This window comes from Pogona vitticeps, chromosome 4 (genome assembly GCF_051106095.1).
Source record: "Pogona vitticeps strain Pit_001003342236 chromosome 4, PviZW2.1, whole genome shotgun sequence".
Lineage (NCBI taxonomy): Eukaryota > Metazoa > Chordata > Lepidosauria > Squamata > Agamidae > Pogona > Pogona vitticeps.
This window is the reverse complement of record NC_135786.1, coordinates 47,541,977-47,561,784: the sequence shown is the minus strand read 5'-3', so window position 1 is coordinate 47,561,784 and position 19,808 is coordinate 47,541,977. Positions and strand designations below refer to the sequence as shown.

The 19,808-nt window shown below is 39.3% G+C and overlaps 1 protein-coding gene across 18 annotated transcripts in view; it reads left to right on the top strand.

Moving 5' to 3' along the window:
* Positions 1-19,808, top strand: part of SRGAP2 (SLIT-ROBO Rho GTPase activating protein 2) — a 258,963-nt gene that overhangs the window by 192,222 nt on the left and 46,933 nt on the right. For 11 of the 18 annotated variants that reach the window (XR_013544325.1, XM_072997265.2, XM_078391859.1 and 8 more), the window contains exons 13-16: positions 1,196-1,226; positions 7,013-7,073; positions 12,892-12,969; positions 14,266-14,400. Coding sequence is in view for 17 of the 18 variants with exons in the window: in XM_072997265.2 (XP_072853366.1) it covers positions 1,196-1,226; positions 7,013-7,073; positions 12,892-12,969; positions 14,266-14,400 (305 nt within the window). In the remaining variant the exon portion in view is untranslated. The remainder of the gene's footprint in view (positions 1-1,195; positions 1,227-7,012; positions 7,074-12,891; positions 12,970-14,265; positions 14,401-19,808) is intronic. The other 7 variants (XM_078391856.1, XM_078391855.1, XM_072997264.2 and 4 more) reach the window with 1 other exon arrangement.

Below are 19,808 nucleotides of genomic sequence, written 5' to 3'. Positions count from 1 at the left end.
AGGATCTACCTGATTCTTGCATTCAAGCTACATATAGATCTCTTTCATGTAGAACAGAGATTTCTTCTTATGATTTATTCACAACAAAGCTGGATGTGAGGGATCCTCTTCTGTCTGCCCCTTAGTTTGTGCACTCAGCCAGGCTTTTAGGCTCTGGTAAATGCACATGTTAGGAACAAAGAATTTTGGGTGGAAGGCAGGAAAAAACAGTTTGAGGTCTCTCTGTTTGAGGCCATGTGTACTCCCTGTGTAGAATTGCTTGAGATGACAACTGAAAATATGTTTCTCTGAACATTTTACTGACTCTAGTGCACTACTTCTGGCTATTTTAAGTGATACATGGTAGTGTTTTATTGATGCTTTATTGATCTTTTATTATTACTTTTTCTTGTGAGTTTCTTTGAGATTTTTTGAAAAAGAAATATGATGTTTATTAAATAAAACAAAGTTATATGTATATTTTGTACTTATATCCACTTCCATCTGATAGTGTGGTTTCTTGTATGTACAATGAACAAGCAGATTGCTCTTTCAATTAAAAGCAGTTAGCCTGGGATTGTCTTATAGAACAAAAATATGAAATAATCAAATATCCACCCTCTGCTGAGGCAACTTGGCAAAACATAAATGGCCATTTCACTTTCATGCACCAACATCTTAGAACACAAAATAATAGTCACGAGAACATTGTGAGCATGTTGTTTCAACATGGTTTAATTTGTCACTCTTTTGTTGAGCACATTTAATAAAGAAATAATAGTAGAAGTCTGTTAATTACATACAGATAGAAACCAGTGTGCTACATTTTCTCCTTCATCACTCTAAATCATCCAACAGAAACTTTCTTACCTTAGTGTGATGCTGCCAATGAATTATTACTAACTGTCACTGACAGGGCTTTATAACATGCTTCTCAAAAATTGGAAGTAAAAGGTTAAGTATAGTGTTATGTTAGCTGTAAAGCTCTGCTGTGCCTAATTTGGGAGTTGCACTGCTTTTATTTTGGATCACTTGATGTTTCTAGAAGTTAGGAGTAAATTAGTAAAAATGTATTCCTTTCCACCTCCAGAAAAAAACATTTATATGCCAAGTGATCTGGTATTTTGGTTGTTAGTGATTATGTTGACATATGCCTTTGCTTTCTCCTCTCTCCTCCATTATCATCAATGATGCTTCAACATCACATTTGGATCAGCAGCAGACGCAGCTCTACCATAAGGAAGCAGGTAATAAAGACATAATCAAAGACAAAAGAGTCATTGAAGTTATTTGTAAGATTTCCAAGTGCTGTTGTACTTAAACCTTTAGAGTAGTTTCTAGCCCTTGAAAAGGCAAAATGATATCTCTGTTCTTTAATTTGTTATAGGTAGTTAGCTGGCTTGGGGAAGTTAAAATTTAGACCAAAACACCATGGTGAACAAGTCCTGTCTGCACAAGCTAGAGAGTACTGAAGATACTTATACATATCTATATCTTTGATACGTCAAATAAGTATTGGCTTGATGCTACCTTGAGGCTGTCTGAGTAGGAGGTCCATAGAGAAGCCTAAGAGATGTAGTTTTTCTATAAATCCCTTATGCCATGAACTGGCAAAGACATCTTTCTGCAAACAGTATAGGTAGCTACTGGTTGTTGGGGCATAGACCACCTTTAACCAGTAACGAAATGCATGTAGCCACGCTTGGCATTCTACTGAGGGCGTACCAGCTTCAAGCTGCAGACCAGCTGAAGAGGCGCATCTTGACATGGCAAATATGGATCACAAAGTATTTGATAAAACGCTTTCAACAGAGGGGTTAAAACCCTTAATCCAAACAGCGATACCATACAACAGCTGCGCAAGGATTTTATGCTTGATTAGCTAACCACCCTGCACATAGTGAAATCGTCTAAGTAGTTTGCTTGTATTATTGGTCACCTATACTGCTGATTGTCTGTGGTAGGACCAGGACAGGGAGCGCGAAAAAGTAATCTCCAGGTATTTGAATTTTTTAACCTGTTCTATCTGCTGACTCTTAATAGCCCAATCTTTGGTTTTTGCTATATCTAGAGAGACCATTATTTTGGTTTTGTCAAAGTGGATTGTTAGTGAGTTATTTCTACAATAGCTCATAAAGGAATGTATGATTCGATGGTTGTTGTAGGTGTTTTGGGCTGTTTGGCTGTGTTCTGAAGGTTTTTCTTCCTAACATTTCGCCAGTCTCTGTGGCCAGCATCTTCAGAAAATTGAATGCAAACTTCCAAAGAATAGCAAGGAGAGACAAGAGGGCCTTCTTAAATGAACAGTGCAAAGAAATAGAGGAAAATAATAGAAAGGGAAAAACCAGAGATCTGTTCAAGAAAATTGAAGATATTAAAGGAACATTTTGAGCAAAGATGGACATGATAAAGGACAAAAATGGGAGGGACCTAACAGAAGCAGAAGACATCAAGAAGAGGTGGCAAGAATACACAGAGGAACTATACCAGAAAGATCTGGCCATCCCGGACAACCCAGATAGTGTGATTGGTAATCTTGAGCCAGACATCCTGGAGAGTGAAGTCAAGTGGGCCTTAGAAAGCATGGCTAACAACAAGGCCAGTGGAGGTGATAGCATTCCAGTTGAACTATTTAAAATCTTAGAAGATGACGCTGTTAAGATCAATATGTCAGCAAGTTTGGAAAACTCAGCAATGGCCAGAAGATTAGAAAAGATCAGTCTACATCCCAGTCCCAAAGAAGGGCAGTGCCAAAGAATGCTCCAACTACCATTTGCACTCATTTCTCACACTAGCAAATTATGATCAAAATCCTCCAAGGTAGGCTTCAGCAGTATGTGGACCGAGAACTCCCAGAAGTACAAGCTGGAAGGGGCAGAGGTTACTAACATGTGCTGGATTATGGAGAAAGCCAGAAAGTTCCAGAAAAACATCTACTGTACTTCTGCTTCATTGACTACGCAAAAGCCTTTGGACTGTGTGGACCACAGCAAACTTCAGCAAGTTCTTAAAGAAATGGGAGTTATTGACCACCTTATCTATCTACTGAGAAATCTGTATGTGGGACAGGAAGCAACAGTTAGAATTGGAAATGGAACAACTGCTTCGTTCAAAATTTGGAAAGAGTACGACAAGGCTGTATATTGTCTCCCTGCTTATTTAACTTATATGCAGAATACATCATGAGAAAGGCCGGACTGGAGGAATTCCAAGCGGAAATTAAAGATTGCCGGAAGAAATATCAACAACCTCAGATATGCAGATGATACCACTCTGATGGCAGAAAGTGAGGAGGAATTAAGGAACTCTGTAATGAGGGTGAAAGAGGAAAGCGCAAAAAATGGTCTGAAGCTCAACATCAAAAAAAAAAACAAAAACCTAAGATCATGGCTACTGGTCACCTCCTGGCAAATAGAAGGGGAAGATATGGAGGCAGTGACAAATGTTTCTTTCTTGGGCTCCATGATCACTGCAGATGGTGACAGGAGCCATGAAATTAAAAGACGCCTACTTCTTGGGAGGAAAGCGATGACAAATCTAGACAGCATTTTAAAAAGCAGAGACATCACCTTGCCGATAAAGGTCCACATACTTAAAACTATGGTTTTTCCAGTAGTCTTGTATGGAAGTGAGAGCTGGACCATCAAGAAGGCTGACCACCAAAGAATTGATGCTTTTGATTCGTGATGCTGGAGGAGAGCCTTGAATCTCCTCCAGCATCACGATTCAAAAGCATCAACTCCTTGGACTGCAAGGAGATCAAACGTATCTATTCTGAAGGTAATAAACCCTGAGTGCTCACTGGAAGGACAGATTCTGAAGCTGAGGCTTCAATACTTTGGCCATCTCATGAGAAAAGAAGACTCCCTGGAAAAGACCCTGATGTTGGGAAAGAGTGGAAGCAAGAAGAAAAGGAGATGACAGAGGATGAGATGGTTGGACAGTGCCATCAAAGCTACCAACATGAATTTGACCAAATTCCGGGAGGCAGTGGAAGACAGGAGGGCCTGGCGTGCTCTGGTTCATGGGGTCACAAAGAGGCGGACACAACTTAACGACTAAACAACAACAAAAGTCTCCCATTAGCATGGAAAAATCCAAATCCAATGCTTTCCGTCCATTTGTGCACACCTGCACATTCACTGTCCTCATATTCTCTGCTGACAGAAGTTTGAAGATATTGTCCTCTAATGGCTCCCACATGCATAAGTCAGACATCCTAAATACTCTTGAGGAAGCATTCATATTCTTTGCTAACTGTTTGAGTCTCCTGTAATGTATGTTTTCTAGTATGGTTGGCACTTCTTTTCTGCTTTGCCACATAGGGTTTTGCTATAGCTGAACATGCACCATGGTAATCAAATCTGTTGTGGATGACTTGTGGCATTGTAATTGTCAGCATAGCACTGTAGGTAAGAACTGTGATTTTTTTTTCAAGGCTAGTTTTTATTTGAGGTTTCAATAACTTTTTGGCTGTTTTGGTTTTTTATTAATGTGAGGCATCCAGGTTTAATTTCTTCAGAAGCAGTCTCTTTCTGTTTTGAAGTCAGGGCATCCAGCTCCATGTGTCTTTTACTGATGATAAAGCTGACAATTTGTTTCTCATCTTTCTTTCACATTGAAGAATTTAAAGACAAAATAGTCTTAGCCAGGTTTATTTTTAAATCTAACCAAACACACTTTTTTTCTTTCTTACAAACCTGGCCCTTCTGGTGCATCTCAGTGTTTATTTTTATCCTTGTGTGCTATGAAGCTTTCTTTTGGAGTGAAATGAAAGGTTTTGTAGAGTTTATTTTTGTACATATAAATGATATACGTAGAGAAATTGTAGCAGAAAATGATTGCCATGGTTTGTATAGGTGCCTGACATTTCCATGTTATATTAATTCAATGCTCTTTTAATTTCTAATTGCCATTATAGTGAGTATGTGTTCCCTGCCATCTGTGTATCCCTTTTGGAAACATGAATCTTAGGAAAGCAAAATATTCTCAAGTTCTGGAGTTTGCTGCTTTGCATATGTTTTTTAACCACCACCACCCCTTGGGTGGCCTAGAGAGAATTTGTATATGGTATGGACTTCTAGGACCACAAACTGAGCAAAGACACATGCTGCACCCTCTAATGGGATCCCTTGTAATGGAGGCAAAACCAACAAATTAAGATAGGGACATTTTGTCCCAAAGAGCAGCATCTTAGCTGTCCTTATCAGAATTAATAACTGTTCCATAATTAATGGAAAAGAAAAGGCTTGCCTTGAAGGGGATTTATCCAGTTGTTAGTCCCAACTAGATTAGACTCACTGATTTAATGTGATTTAAGTTAATGTTGACTTACCAACATTTTAATGATCCACTGCTTCATAAGGCTGATGATTTCATCAGCCATGGCAATTTTTTGTAAATAAAACATTCCCAGTTTCTCCCCCAAAGTTCCCGAGGCTCCCTTCAGATCCTTTTCATTGTGGGGAAATTGTTTGGGGCTGAAGGTTAGAGGGGGAAGCCTTAATAACTCCAAAAAAATATTATTTTAATGGTGGGATGATTTTACCAATAGTGGTGATTTTCTGAAGTTAGACTCCTCATTCCCTCAGCCCTCAATAGTTTTCCCACAAGAAAAGGGATCCCAAGGGAACCTCGGGGACTTTGGGGGAGAAAATGGAAATGTTTTATTTCCCCCAAAATGCTGCAGTTGTTGACATACACAGCTTAGCTACACGTAAAGGATTTCACCAGAGTCAAAACGAGTTGGACTAACAGTTGGATTTGTCCTGCAGACACCATTGGTGAGGGTGCTAAATGTGCTCTTATGGTGACTGGTGCTGTTGAACTGTCATCTTGCCAACTGATTCCAATTTACTGTACTTTCCCCCATAGAATGTAATATAGGCATGGGTGGGCAGAACGCAATTCTGTGCAATATTGGTAGGAGGTAATGGAAGTTATTGTCAACTTTGCCCTCTGATGGAAGCCACTAAGTATGTAGCCCAGCTTTCTCTGCATTTACCTGCTCTACACTAGTTCAGTACTACTCAGAATTCAAATTCTTTATTATCCTGATGTGATGTTAGTGCGTGACAAAGATATAGGACAGATGCATTTGCTTTAGCATAGTAAGCATAAATGTTATTATTTTAATACTGCATAGTAAATTTTTAAAAGCCTCCAGGTTCATATTCTCCAGATCACTTCAATTATCCTCAACTAGAGCCTGGTGCAGTTACCCATTTCAGTCTGTGTATTAATTATCAGAACTGTAATTGCTTTAAGTATGCAAGTTATTGATGAATCGCCTAATGCAACAAGAATGGAATTAATCAAATGTGGCAGTTTCTTTGTGTCATTTGAAATAGATCTTGACATACAAATAACATGTTTAAATATCCTGTGTAACTGAACAGAGCATTTATTTATTTATTTTAATGCCAGTAGTCAATCATTTATGTCCTGGTATCATTTAATATTTTGATGTCACCTGATATTTTGATTTCTTGTTTTTGTAATTGGGAAAATGTGTGGGGAAACATTCTTCTTTCCAAGACTAACATGAACAATGAAAGTCTGCCAGAACAAAAGTGTCCATCCAAAATTGTGAAACCAAATTGTACCTAAAAACATCCTGTGTGCATTATTCTTCCTTTACACAACCCTTTATAAAATCTCATTGCTGGCTTTCGAAATGATGGGAGTAATCATTGAGCTAATTTGAAAGGGAATGGCTTTGTGAAATATGCTCTGTAAGAATGAGTAAAATTCCAGCATTAGGTTCCATCTAGGCTTTTTGGTAATGTGTGCTTGTATGTATAATCTGCTAATGTAAATGGCATGTCAGCCCTATGGTATTTCCCAGCTCCCAGTACATGCATACAAAGAAAACACCTCTAGTATAGTGTATACCATTTAGGAAACTGGGTGATAGAAAGCAGGCCTCTGTTGTAGCCAGGTCTAAACAATATGAATTTCTGAACTGCTAATTCTAAAAGCTGTGAAACAATTAAACTGCTCTTTTTAGCTCACATTTTCTCCTTTTGTTCAGGATTCTAGCCAATCAATTCCCTTGGTGGTAGAGAGCTGCATACGATTCATTAGCAGACATGGTAAGTTTGAACATAAAGGATAAAAACAGACAACAAATGGCTGTGGGCACTTTTAATAACTAATAACATTTATTATGGCATCAAGCTTTTGTTGACCTAGCTCTTCAGCAACTGCATGGAAACATGCATTCTTCAGCGTGGCCTCTGTGAATGCACACATATGGGTTAAATCAGCGCCTGCGCTGGAACTTCGGAATCTTCTAGAGCTTTTCTGAAAAGATACATAGTTTAGAACGCCCCTTGCACGCATGTTCCATTCCCCCCCCCAGCCTCCAGTTCCATTTATCTGCCACCCTAAGAGCATGAGCTCAGATACACTATGAACAGTGACGGATAGTGGGGAGGCCGGGTGGGGATGTGTGAATTCACAGAGGTCCACTTGAAGAACCATGGTTACAGGTAAGTAACCTCTCTATTTTTTAAAAAAAATTTTGAGTTGCAAACATTGGGCTGTGATAAAGTTCATAAACCTGTTAAATCTTAGCTAGACTGTCGACAAGGCTAATTATTAAGTAGGTTGGTCTAGTCAGTGTCTGGAAAGGAGCAGAACTCACATGTCTAAGCAGGGTGAGGCAGCAAATTACAGGGCACAGCAGTGGCAGCCTTTTAAGTGGTTCCCATTGAGCCTCCCAACCATTCCTTTCTCCTGGGTGATCTAAACTATCTTACTGTTACCTAGGTATAGTAGAAGATATCACTCCTTTACTGGTGGTTAATGTGAAGTTCAGTTGGCAGTCCAATTTTCTTCTGTATATACCATTGATGTTGAGGGGTGCCATATTGTCCTTTGCGCATTTTGGAAGTCCATGTTTTCTATTCATGGAGGGCAAGTGCTGGAGTTGATCACATTACAATCAACTGTGAATTCATAAAATGTACAAAATCTCAAGTTCTCAGACTTTTCACCAAGCTGGATGGCAAAAAGTAGGGATTGGGGTGGGGAGAAATGCATTGACGTGTCCAAATGTTGAGCCTGATGTTTTAAGCCAGGGGTCCCCAACCCCCTGTCCACAACCTGGCACCAGTCTGTGGCCTAGGCAGGACCGGGCCACGGACAAAGATCTCCTCCCCCCACCTCGTGAGCGCACCACGCCCCCCACCAATTCATGGTTGGGAAAAGGTTGGGGACCACTGTTTTAAGCCATCAAGATCTGCAGTTACACTCAGCTCTAAGAGTAGCAGTTTGAAGAGTAATACAGAGAATTGTGCAGATGTAATCTGATTTCTGGCAAAGAAAACAATGCAGTGGTTCCCAAAATCTGGAAATACAAATATAGCAGCAACCCAGGTTCCTGCATCTAGCCTTAGGTGAAACTAATAGGTTTCTTTGTCAGTATATAGCAGTATTTAAAAAAAATGCAGTCCTTATATAAACAAAAATGGAATTTAAAATTTAAACTTCTTTGGAAATAAAAGCGAAGTTTAAATTTTAGGTGAGAACTGAGTAAAAGTTTGTTAAGGCCAAATAAACAATGTTTTTAATTTGGTTTTGGAATTCTGTGTGCAGCTCCTCTTAGGTGAAAATAAAACTTTTTTGTCTCAAGTGGTGAGTTGTGCCCTAAAGCAGAGGTCGTCAACCCCCGGTCTGTGGCCCAGTGTCGGTCCATGGCCTGAGATGGACCGGGTCAGGAAGACAGACCTTCCGCGCCCCCCCTGCATGCACTCCCCCACACACACCAGCTTTGGCACGCACGTGCATGCCAGTGGCAGCACAATTGCTCCCCCACCACTTTGCACATGTACCTGAGAACGCCCGCACCAGTGAGAGAGAGCACGTGCTCCTTTGAGCATGCACAAGAGTGTGGGGGGTGCCCCACCTTCCTCAGCCGGTTCGCGGTCCCGAAAAAGTTGGGGACCACTGCCCTAAAAGACTAAATGTGGCATTTTCCAGATTTCAAAAAAAAGAAAAAAAGAATTAATGATCGTTCATAGGAATGTATTCCTTAATTGGTCAATATATTTATCAGAATCAACAACAAATCCACTATAACATTTGAAAAACTATTTCTGCTTACTGCATGGGTTTGTTTTTCCTTATGATGAAAACTGTGAGAAACCTTTTTACTCAATTATAGTTTAGTAAGGCCATTGGGACCTAGGTCTGGCTTATGAAACACTATTTCCAGCACAATTTAAGAGTGCTAATTTTAACATTGAAACCTTAAATATCCGTGGAATAGATACCTGGGACACAACGTACAGCTATACAAATCTATCTAGGTATAAGTATCTTGCAGAAAATCTGAGAAAGGGTTTTCACGCTGAACTGGGCTGGGGTTTGGCACTCCCTCCCTTGGGGGCTTCTCATTCCCCACTCTACTCTTTTGCTAGCAGGTAAATACTTCTGTGTTAGCTAGGGCATGTCACCTTCCAAGGTGGTTGTTGTGGGTTTTTCGGGCTCTTTGGCCGTGTCCTGAAGTTTGTTCTTCCTGACGTTTTGCCAGTTTCTGTGGCCGGCATCTTCAGAGGAACAGGAGTAGCTACAACAGTAGCTCTGTTGTTCGATGAGTGGTTGAGTATTTATAGCTGTGGGAACAGCTTTTGTCCTTTTCAGGAGATAGGGTGATGATGGTGATCAGTGTGTTTTTGTTGTGGATGTATTGGTGTGATAAGTGGGGGGAGAGATTATCTGTCACTGTGATTGATGGGTGTCTTTAGCTGGTCTTTTGTGTGCCATGATCCTTGGTCCTTGTGGCTGGATAGAGTATGTTGACCTTTTGCAGGCTGTATTTTCCAATGCTGGGAACCAGGCCTTATTAAGCTTTAGACTTTCCTCTTTTTTGTTGAAGCTCTGTTGGTGTTTATGGATTTCAGTGGCTTCCCTGTGCAGTGTAACATAATGATTGCTGGTGTTGTCCAGTACTTCAGTATTTTGAAAAAGAATTTCATGTCCAGCTTGTTTTAAGCATGTTCAGTTACTGCTGATTTTTCCAGTTGTTTTAGTCTGCAGTGTCTCTCATGTGCTTTGATTCTGGTGTGAATGCTGCATTTTGAGGTTCCAATATATACCTGTCCACAACTGCAAGGTATCCGGTATACTCCTGCAGTGGTGAGGGGGTGCCTTTTGTCCTTTGCTGACCGTAACATTTGTTGTATTTTTGTGGTGGGTCTGAATACTGTTTGCAGGTGGTGTTTTTTCAAAAGTTTCCCCATGCGGTCCATGACCCCTTTGATGTATGGCAGAAATACTTTATTTGTGGGTGGCTGTTTTCCCTCTTCAGTTTGATGTTGTTTTCTTGGTTTGATGGCTCTTTTGATTTCATTCTTGGACTAGCCATTTGCCTGTAGGGCCCAATTCAGATGATTGAGTTCAGTGCTGAGAAATTGAGCTTCACAGTTGCGATTTGCACGGTCTACAGTGTTTTGATTATGCCTCTTTTTTCTCGTGGGTGGTGGTTGGAGTTTTTGTGTAGGTACCGGTCTGTGTGGGTGGGTTTTCTGTAGACCTTGTGTCCCAATAGGAGGTCAGTTCTGCGTATGACCATGACATCTAAGAAAGGGAGTTGGCCCTCTGTTTCTTTTTCCATGGTGAATTGTATATTTGGGTAGATGCTGTTAAGGTGGTTTAGAAATTTGTCCAGTTTTTCTTCACCGTGGTTCCAAATTGCAAAGGTGTCATCCACGTATCGGAACCAGACTGTGGGTGTGGTGCCGAAGCCAGGGCCTATTTTTTGAAATGTTCCATGTAGACGTTTGCTATAACCAGGCTGAGGGGGCTCCCCATATCTGATTGTGTATAAATGTCACCACACCACTGGTTTCTCTTCAGATCGTATAAATCTTTTGCCTTTGTATATTTTTCCGATATATCTAAATTTTGCACCAAGGATCATACTTGCATGTATTCTTTAGGGATCAGGAAGTTGCCATGACAAAGAAGCCCCCTTACCACTAAATCAGATATGCAAGCTTTCCTTTAGTTTTCAGATTTCAGGAGGCACAAAACACAATATACTGAAGTTTATCTTCAACCAGAATGGATATATGTATTTTATGTGAAGTAGTTTTATTTTCATTGTGCCGCTACATAAACTATAGGCATTTCTGCAAACCTGTAGGTTGTCACAAATTAAAAGATGCATAGAGCAAATGCTAATCTGTCCTGTGACACAAATTTAAAAGCAGTACAGGAACAGAGAAATATCATCAGTGATAAGAATAGTTAAAGTAAATAGCCTCCAGATCAAAGTACCGTATCTTCTGAGACAAATTTTAGTTTAATCTCATTACAGCTAACACAAACATACCCATTTCTATGAAACAAACGTTTTTTGACTGGATGACAAATCAGCTATTTTCTTGAAATCGTGAATGTTCTTGTAGAAAACATGGGCCTGGATCCAAAGTTTCCTACCATCCATCAGAGGCCTTCCATTCACAAAGTAAATCAGGCCGATAGAAAGTGAGACCTTAACATAACACAGTGCAACCTCTGTAGTTGTTCACCAAATCTATATAAGCAACTATTAACAGGAGTTTTGACATCTCTTTTCCACATAAGCTGTCTGTGTATCCTGAAAGCATTTTATCAAGGTGGACTGTAAAATTCAAACAAATGGGAAATTATAAGTTTATGAAGCCATACCAGTCTTTGAATCACAGGTTAGCAATTACTGTTATCATATACATGACCTGCTTCCTTTCTTCCTTGACAATCATGTCCTTCATATATTTCACAGGGCTTCTGTCAGTTATTCCTAGTGCTTTTTATACTTGCTTTTGTGATGTTTCTTCTGTAAACTTGCTTCTTTGAAAAGTTGCAATTTCATTTGATATCACAGGAAGGCACCCTAGGGCATCAGTAGGTCTGCAGGGCCAATTCCATCCTCAGAGTCACTATGGGCTGCACCCCCTCCTCTTGACAACCCAGAAGTGATTGGAATTATACTTCAGGTTTAGAAACACACATACACACACACACACAACCCTGCTGATTTTGATCATAACAAGGTGTCAGTGGGTACACACCTTGCTTCAGATGGAAATAGCTTTTCCTAAATATGCCTAGGAGTAGAAATCTCTGTTTGTAAACAGTACTGTTCCAGCAGAGGACTATATGGGGCCTGTGGACCATATCTTCTCCATTTTTACCTAGACCTTTGCAATATAAAATACTCCCAGAAGTCTAATCTTATACACATATAATTAGGAATTTCAATGAGGCTTATTCCCAAATAAGTGGATACAGGTTTGCTGCTATGGTTCTTAGCATCATTATAGAAATATTGTAAAACTGAAAGACTCTTAAAGGAATTTTTAATAACACCTAAGTTGTCTGTGTTCATCACATTCCAGATGTTAAATTCATTGATCATTGGTAGAACAGTTTTCTTTGCAATAGTTTTTAGTGTATGTTGCTCCCCTTTTGACTGAATAAAATTTAAGTATAACTTGTTGCTTCCAAATGTTTAAGTATTAGAAATGTTAATGTGATGCATCTTTATATTAATAATTAGCTCTTTATAACACTTCATTTTAGGCTCATGTTTTCTGTAGAACAGTAGTCTGATACTGAGTAATAGAATCAGAAAAATCTTGTTACAAGGTTAGAAGCAGGTTATCCCTTTCAGGCGGGAAGTATGCTCCCAATTCCTGGAAATTGCAAAGTGAAAAGAAGTGTATCTTACTCTCAATGCATGGTAAATTCCACCAAATCGCTTTCCTTGCTTTAGGACAATAGAAATGAATGATGTGATAGTTGTGCTATTCATCCGAGTTAAAATGGCTGTACTGTCATAACGTCTTGTGCAAACAGAAGGCTACAAGCTTGACATTTGAGCTTTTATTTCTGTTTTTATTTCTCCTGTTTTCTTAATAGGGCTGCAGCATGAAGGAATATTCAGGGTGTCAGGATCTCAGGTTGAGGTGAATGATATCAAAAATGCATTTGAAAGAGGTAAGAGACATTTTATTTTGAACTGAATAATTCTCTTTTCATTGTGCACTCATGTTTTGGGATTAGATGCGTAGAAGAATGAAAGAATGAAGTATTTCTTTCCAAAGCTCAGCAGCCTTTGACAACTGAGATCATTTCGGATTATGCTTCTTGTTACACTAGCATATACTCTTCAGATAGGGCTTACTCCTCTCATGTCAGGTGTATGCCGGTGCATGGCATTTTCAATCAGGCTTTATTAATGATTTGGTTTACAACATTTTTTACAAGGTGTATTAACAGATTATGTATCTGGAGATACTATGGTTTGGATCCTATAATAAGTTAATTCAAAGTTCGTTTCCTGGCTGAACAGCTGATCTGGAGTTTGGCACCCCACTCCCTCCAGTGGGGGCCACCTCAAAGCAGCAGCATCCCACCTCAGAGGAGGAAGGGTGAGGTACTGCTGCTGAGTGGTCACACACTGTAAGGGGTGGGGCAACAAACCATGCTAGCCATCAGTTCATGCCCATCTCTAGTGGAGATTGCGAATAGTATTTCCACACACAAAATTAACTTCAAATAGATCTACTCCAGAATTTAGATCCATTATCACTAAATCACAGGGGCATTTTAACACTGTTGTTTCTTTATTTCTAAAATATGGGACCTGCATTCACCAGCCAGACCAGAGTGCTAGTTTTAATAGCACACAGCATTTTTTTATTGAAAGTATCTGCCTACTAAGAAGAGAGTACCATATTGATCCCATAGTAAAAGTTCCCATCTGACATTATAGATAACTTCCTACATATGTATTTAATTCAACTTAGCTATGCAGTTACTCATGTTAGTATCTATTTGGCCTTTGCATATAAATAAAATTTGTTCTTGGGGCTGAAGGAGATTACATTGTGTGTGTTGTGTGGGAGTTAGACATGTCAGATATAAAAGCCACACTTAATTGCTAACTGATGAAAGATTTTTGGGAGTTGGAGAGAACAGCCAGCTATTCTAACATCATTGCAGAAATAACACTAATAGTTGTAGTTTCATCTCCTGAACAGTTTTGGGGGGGTGTTCTGGAACTGTAGTAACCAAAAGGCATTTGGTGGTGTCTCCTGATAAAACTACCTCAAAACAGTTGGAGTATTAAACCAGAGAAGTAAACAATATATACTTTGTGGACTGCTTGGACTCCCTCCTGTGATTTCTCCTTATTTGATGTCTATTTTTCCAATAAAGCATTTCATTTTGGATTTCTAGTATGTAATGTTTTTGTTTGCTCTCTCCGTGGGCTTGTTCTCTTGTCACCAGGAGAGGACCCACTGGCTGGGGACCAAAATGACCATGATATGGATTCAATAGCAGGAGTTCTAAAGCTCTACTTTCGTGGCCTAGAACATCCCCTCTTCCCGAAGGAAATCTTCCATGACTTGATCGCTTGTGTCAGTAAGTAGCAGAAGAATTAAATTAATCAGTTGCCCATAAGGCTTGCAAAGAAATGTAATCCAGCAAGAGGCCTTGCACTTACTAACTGAGAAAAAAGGAGGGAAGCCTCTATTTGGCAAAGTGGTGCAGAAAGTGGTGCAGCCGCCTAGAGTGGTCCAGAGCTGACTAGATAGGCGGAATATAAATAAAATAAATAAAATAAATAAATAAAGTCTTAAACACAAGACGGTTTACTCCAATCTGTTTTGAAACACACATGTTGTTCTTCAGGGGATATGTGAACATGATCACTTCAGAAATTTTTATAATTGACATAAACAGCAAACTAAATTAATTGTGATGGTTGTTGAGGGGTTTTCGGGTTCTTTGGCCGTGTTTTGAAGGTTGTTCTTCCTGAGGTTTCACCAGTCTCTGTGGCCGGCCGTCAGATCCCGGCCGTGAAAGCCTTCAAGAATACATTAAATTAATTGTATTAAGAAGTAACCTTGTGTAGGATATATGAACCAGTGGAACTTCCTAGTCATGACTACATTGTATCATTGATTTCAGAGGGTGTAGTCTAAACACGACAAAGTCTGATCTGTCACTCACTGGACTAAATCCATTATAACGTGAGTTGACAGTTAGTTTAACATGAGTTGACTTTTTCCTTCTCTGCTTTTGGCATATCCACCCCAAATGTGCTCCAGAAGGTCTCTCAACATTCCAAAGCAGTTTTGGAGGTGTTCAGGGGCTGTACTGAGCAGAAAGTATTTGATCTACCAGTGGTGTCTGTTCTGCTGATGGAATGGAAATGGAGGTTTCAACTCATTGTTGAGGCACCCTTAATTGATGAAAAATATTTTAAATGTTAAGAATGTGTGTATCAAAATTTATGCCTCAAGACAAATATTTCTGGCTCAGATTACATCAAGATAAACTGTTTTCTATGATACACAAAAGATTTTCACCTGCCCCACAAAATATAGTGATAACATGTTACATATTACAATTTAGAAATATATACTGTATAGTATCCATCCTCCACATCTTAACACAATCTTCTTCCTTAACCTCCAGGACTTATAGAACTTAAGGTATCTCTTAAAAACTATTTTGCTGACTCCTTAGAACATTTGTTAATCCCTTAAGAGTATCTCCAGGCAAGAGATTTGAATTTGCTGTGTCTTCTTAGAACTTACTAGGATTTGATGCACCACTTTGCTTCCAACTTGGCAGGATTAAATGTAAGAGTGGAATAAGAAAGATTACCGTTTTCAGATTGTCCCTCACTGGCCCTGAGCCATTTGCACTTTGTTCGTAAATGTATATGTTTAATTTATATCTTTGCTCCCTTCAGATCTCTCTGTGTGTGTTTCTCTCTCACACTGTTCATTTAGGAATTTCCTAGTTATAAACAGCTTAAGACAACTTATAGGGAAATGTTGGCTGAATCGTTGTTGCTTAACATAGTAAGTCAGTATAGAGTAGACCTATTAAACAAGTAGGAATTTGGTGGGTGAACTCCTCTGTAGGTTCCATTGATTTAAATGGGCCTACTCTAGTTGTGACTTATTATGCTTAAGAAAATTACAATCAAAGTAGCCCCACTTGAATCAATGGAGCTTACAGAAAAATTAGCTCACCAAATCGCCATTGATTTAACCATCAGTGAGCCAGCAATCTACTACACTAAGCCACAGGATTTTGGCCAATATGTTAAATATAGTCTACTATAAACAAGAAGTTTTAGAGTAAGAGAAGCTTTCTAATAGAAACTCTTTGTTTGTCTTACTCTCTTTATATTTTGAAGGCAGTGAAGGTGCAGTGTATCTCAGGATGTGTGTGTGTAGAGAGAGCATCTGTCTCTTTTTTTGGCTGACTATCTTTCATAACTATACAAGGCATTCCTTATTATGACTTTATGCAGAATGTCAAAAATTACTTTCTATAAATTAAGCTGATAATTTACAATCTTATCTTTTCAAGGGTTTTTTTTAAGTTTGTTCTTGTGACTTCTAGTTTTATAATGAACTCCTTAGTGCTGACTCGTTTAACCAGCAAATAGCAAACAGTGAATCCATTGTACTGAGTATAAGAAGGCCCATGATGGAAACAGCTTTTGAAGTAGCATGTAGGAGAGCTCCTTTTAAAAGAATCTGCAGTTTCATTCTGCCCAGGCAGTTTAACTCCTGTTAGATGAAAAGAGCAGTCTGTTGCTAAATCACTGTGGACTTGCAGGGCCAACAGTTTATACTGCCCACTTTTTTCCCATTAGATTGCTATAGACAGAACTCTTTACCTCACCCTTCGGTTATGCTAATCTATCTGTGGAAAAGGATACCAAAAAATTTCCTTTTTAACATCGACCTGAGCTAATTTTAATAGGCTCTTCTGTTCTGGCTGACACAATGAAGACGTCAGACCTAAATACAATATATTTCCACCCCCTTTCCCTGCAACATTTGGAGGTAGGGGACACCCAGCTTCTCAGAACAGAGTTTTGGAGCCCACATCACAGTAAACAGCAGTGGGAAAGAGAGGGTGCTCTGTCCCTCATCAGAAATCCAGTGCTGAATTCTGCTCACATTTCTTCCAAAGTGGTGAAATTCAGGTGACCAAATCTTGACTTAATAAACCAGGACATTGGTTTATCCTCAGACAGTTAAAATTTGCTTCCTAAGTTTGGTTTGTTTAGAAGCCATTAACTGTAGTTCCCAGCTCACAGGTAGTGGAAACATCATACTTGGCTGCAGCTTTTTAGTTTGCTTTATGAGGCACATGGATGTTGGAATGAAGCAACAGCAAGGGGGCAGTTGGTGGCTGCAAAAACCTTCTACATATCCTGGTTTGCATGGTCACTGATCTTGATATTAAAGATTTTATTCATTTTTAAATTGGGGTGGCACCTTCCAGAGGCCTGGGGCCCATATATAGTGCCCCAAAAAGACATTGAAGGGCTACACATGACTCCCACAAATAAATGTCTTTTTCCAAATTAGGATGCTTCAAATGGCCAGTCATATCTTCCAGGAGTTTAGGGTTAGGCTGAGAGGGTGCTGTGGGGGGGGGGGGGAGGGCTGCATTTTGCTCACCCTTTTGAAATCATTTATAATTGTATTTGAAGGCATTTATAATTGCATTCTGGAGACATGGAGGCTGCAGAAACGGTCTTGCTCCTCATGCCAGCTAACGTAATTGTTGTCAGAGGCAAACATGTCAGAAGGGCTAATCTGCATGGTTGTCGGAAATCTTTCTGGTACTCTGCTAAAAACCTAATAAAAGACTTCAAATATTTTTTAAAAATAAGTTTCAGATACAACAGCAGCACTGTCTAAATGTCACATGAACTGACCGTCTAACCTTCACCAATACACAGATGGTTGTATTGCTATACACTGAAGTTTCTGTCTGAGAGCTTGGAAATACTACTTTTTTAAACTACAGTTCCCACAATCCATCAGCCAGCATGGGCTAGTGAGCATCCTTGATGGGCAGGCAGGCATGCTGTGAAATATATACCCCCTCGTACTGAGCAATCTGAAGATAGCCCCACATCACCTCTTTGAAGGACCTTTTGTCAAAACTGGTTGTGATTTTTTCTTTATCATATTCTGAACAAAGTTTCAGGAATTGGTCAGTCTCTTCTCGTCCAAATTTATTTGTTGCCTCACCGCTATTTATACCAGGGGCTAGTTTGCACATCACTACATAGTCACCATGCTAGAAAATATCTATACCTTTCTGATTGTCTATCCAGATACAGTGGTGCCTCACACAACGATGTTAATTGGTTCCAAAAAAATCAACGTTGTGTGAAACATCGTTCTGTGAAACACCATTTCCCATAGGAATGCATTGAAAACTGGTTAATCTGTTCCAATTGGAACAGATTGCCGTCTTTAAGTGAAAAAACCCATAGGAAACATCGTTGAGTGAAACAATGTTTCCTCCATTGGAATGTATTGAAGCCGACTCAATAAATTTCAATGGCTTTGCGAAGTCCTTTTTCGCTCCTGTAAAAGTGCCTTACAATGTTTGGAGCAGGTTTAAAATGCTTGCAATCGTTAGCCCACCTCCTGAACCCTATGCAGACTTAATTTGGTGTTGTTCTGAGTCGTCCTTAATTTTTGGTGATTTTTTGAATTTTCTCTCATTGGAATGCATTGAACTTTCCGTCCAATGCATTCCAATGAGAGAAAATTCAAAAAATCACCAAAAATTAAAGACGACTCAGAACAACACCAAATTAAGTCTGCATAGGGTTCAGGAGGTGGGCTAACGATTGCAAGCATTTAAAACCTGTTCCAAACATTGTAAGGCACTTTTACAGGAGCGAAAACGGACATCGGAAAGAGCTTCAAAAGCAGGAAAACGGAGCTCAAAGAGCCCTTTCCGATGTCAGTTTTCACTCATTTAAAAGTGCCTTACAATGTTCGGAACATGTTTTAAATGCTTGCAATCGTTAGTCCACCTCCTGAACCCTATGCAGACTTAATTTGGTGTTGTTCTGAGTCGTTCTTAATTTTTGGTGATTTTTTGAATTTTCTCTCATTGGAATGCATTGAACTTTCCGTCCAATGCATTCCAATAAGAGAAAATTCAGAAAATCACTAAAAATTAAGGACGACTCAGAACAACACCAAATTAAGTTTGCATAGGGTTCAGGAGGTGGGCTAACGATTGCAAGCATTTAAAACATGTTCCAAACATTGTAAGACCCTTAAAAATGAGCGAAAACGGAAGAGCTTCAAAAGCACTGAAGCCGGCTCCAGTGCTTTTGAAGTCCTTTCCGATGTCCCTTTTCGCTCATTTTTAAGTGTCTTACAATGTTTGGAACATGTTTTAAATGCTTGCAATCGTTAGCCCACCTCCTGAACCCTATGCATTTGGTGTTGTTCTGAGTCTTCGTTAATTTTTGGTGATTTTTTGTTTTCCCTATTTAAATGCATTGAACTGTCCATTCAATTGATTTAAATGGGGAAAATAAAAAAATCACCAAAAATTAATGAAGACTCAGAACAAAACCAAATTAAGTTTGCACATGTTTCACAAGGTGCACTATGAAATCCAAGCATTTACAACAGGTTTCAATCATTTTAAGACACTTTTAAATGAGCAAAGGGGACATCGTTAAGTGAAATTCCCCCATAGAGAACATCGTTAAACGATGGGGGAAATTCCTCAAAAAAACCCATCGCTGTGTGAATTCATCATTGTATGAAGCAATCGTTGTGCGAGGCACCACTGTATTTTACACAGTATTGTTGTATGAAGATCACACACATCCATGTTCTGTGTAGCCTAATTTTGCATCTTATGGTGTTGTAATTGCCAGTGAGTTCTCAACACTTGGAATAAATACCTAGGTTTTAGCAAAATTTTCTCATATGCCAAAACTCTGATTTTTCCCTTACTTCTGTGCATAT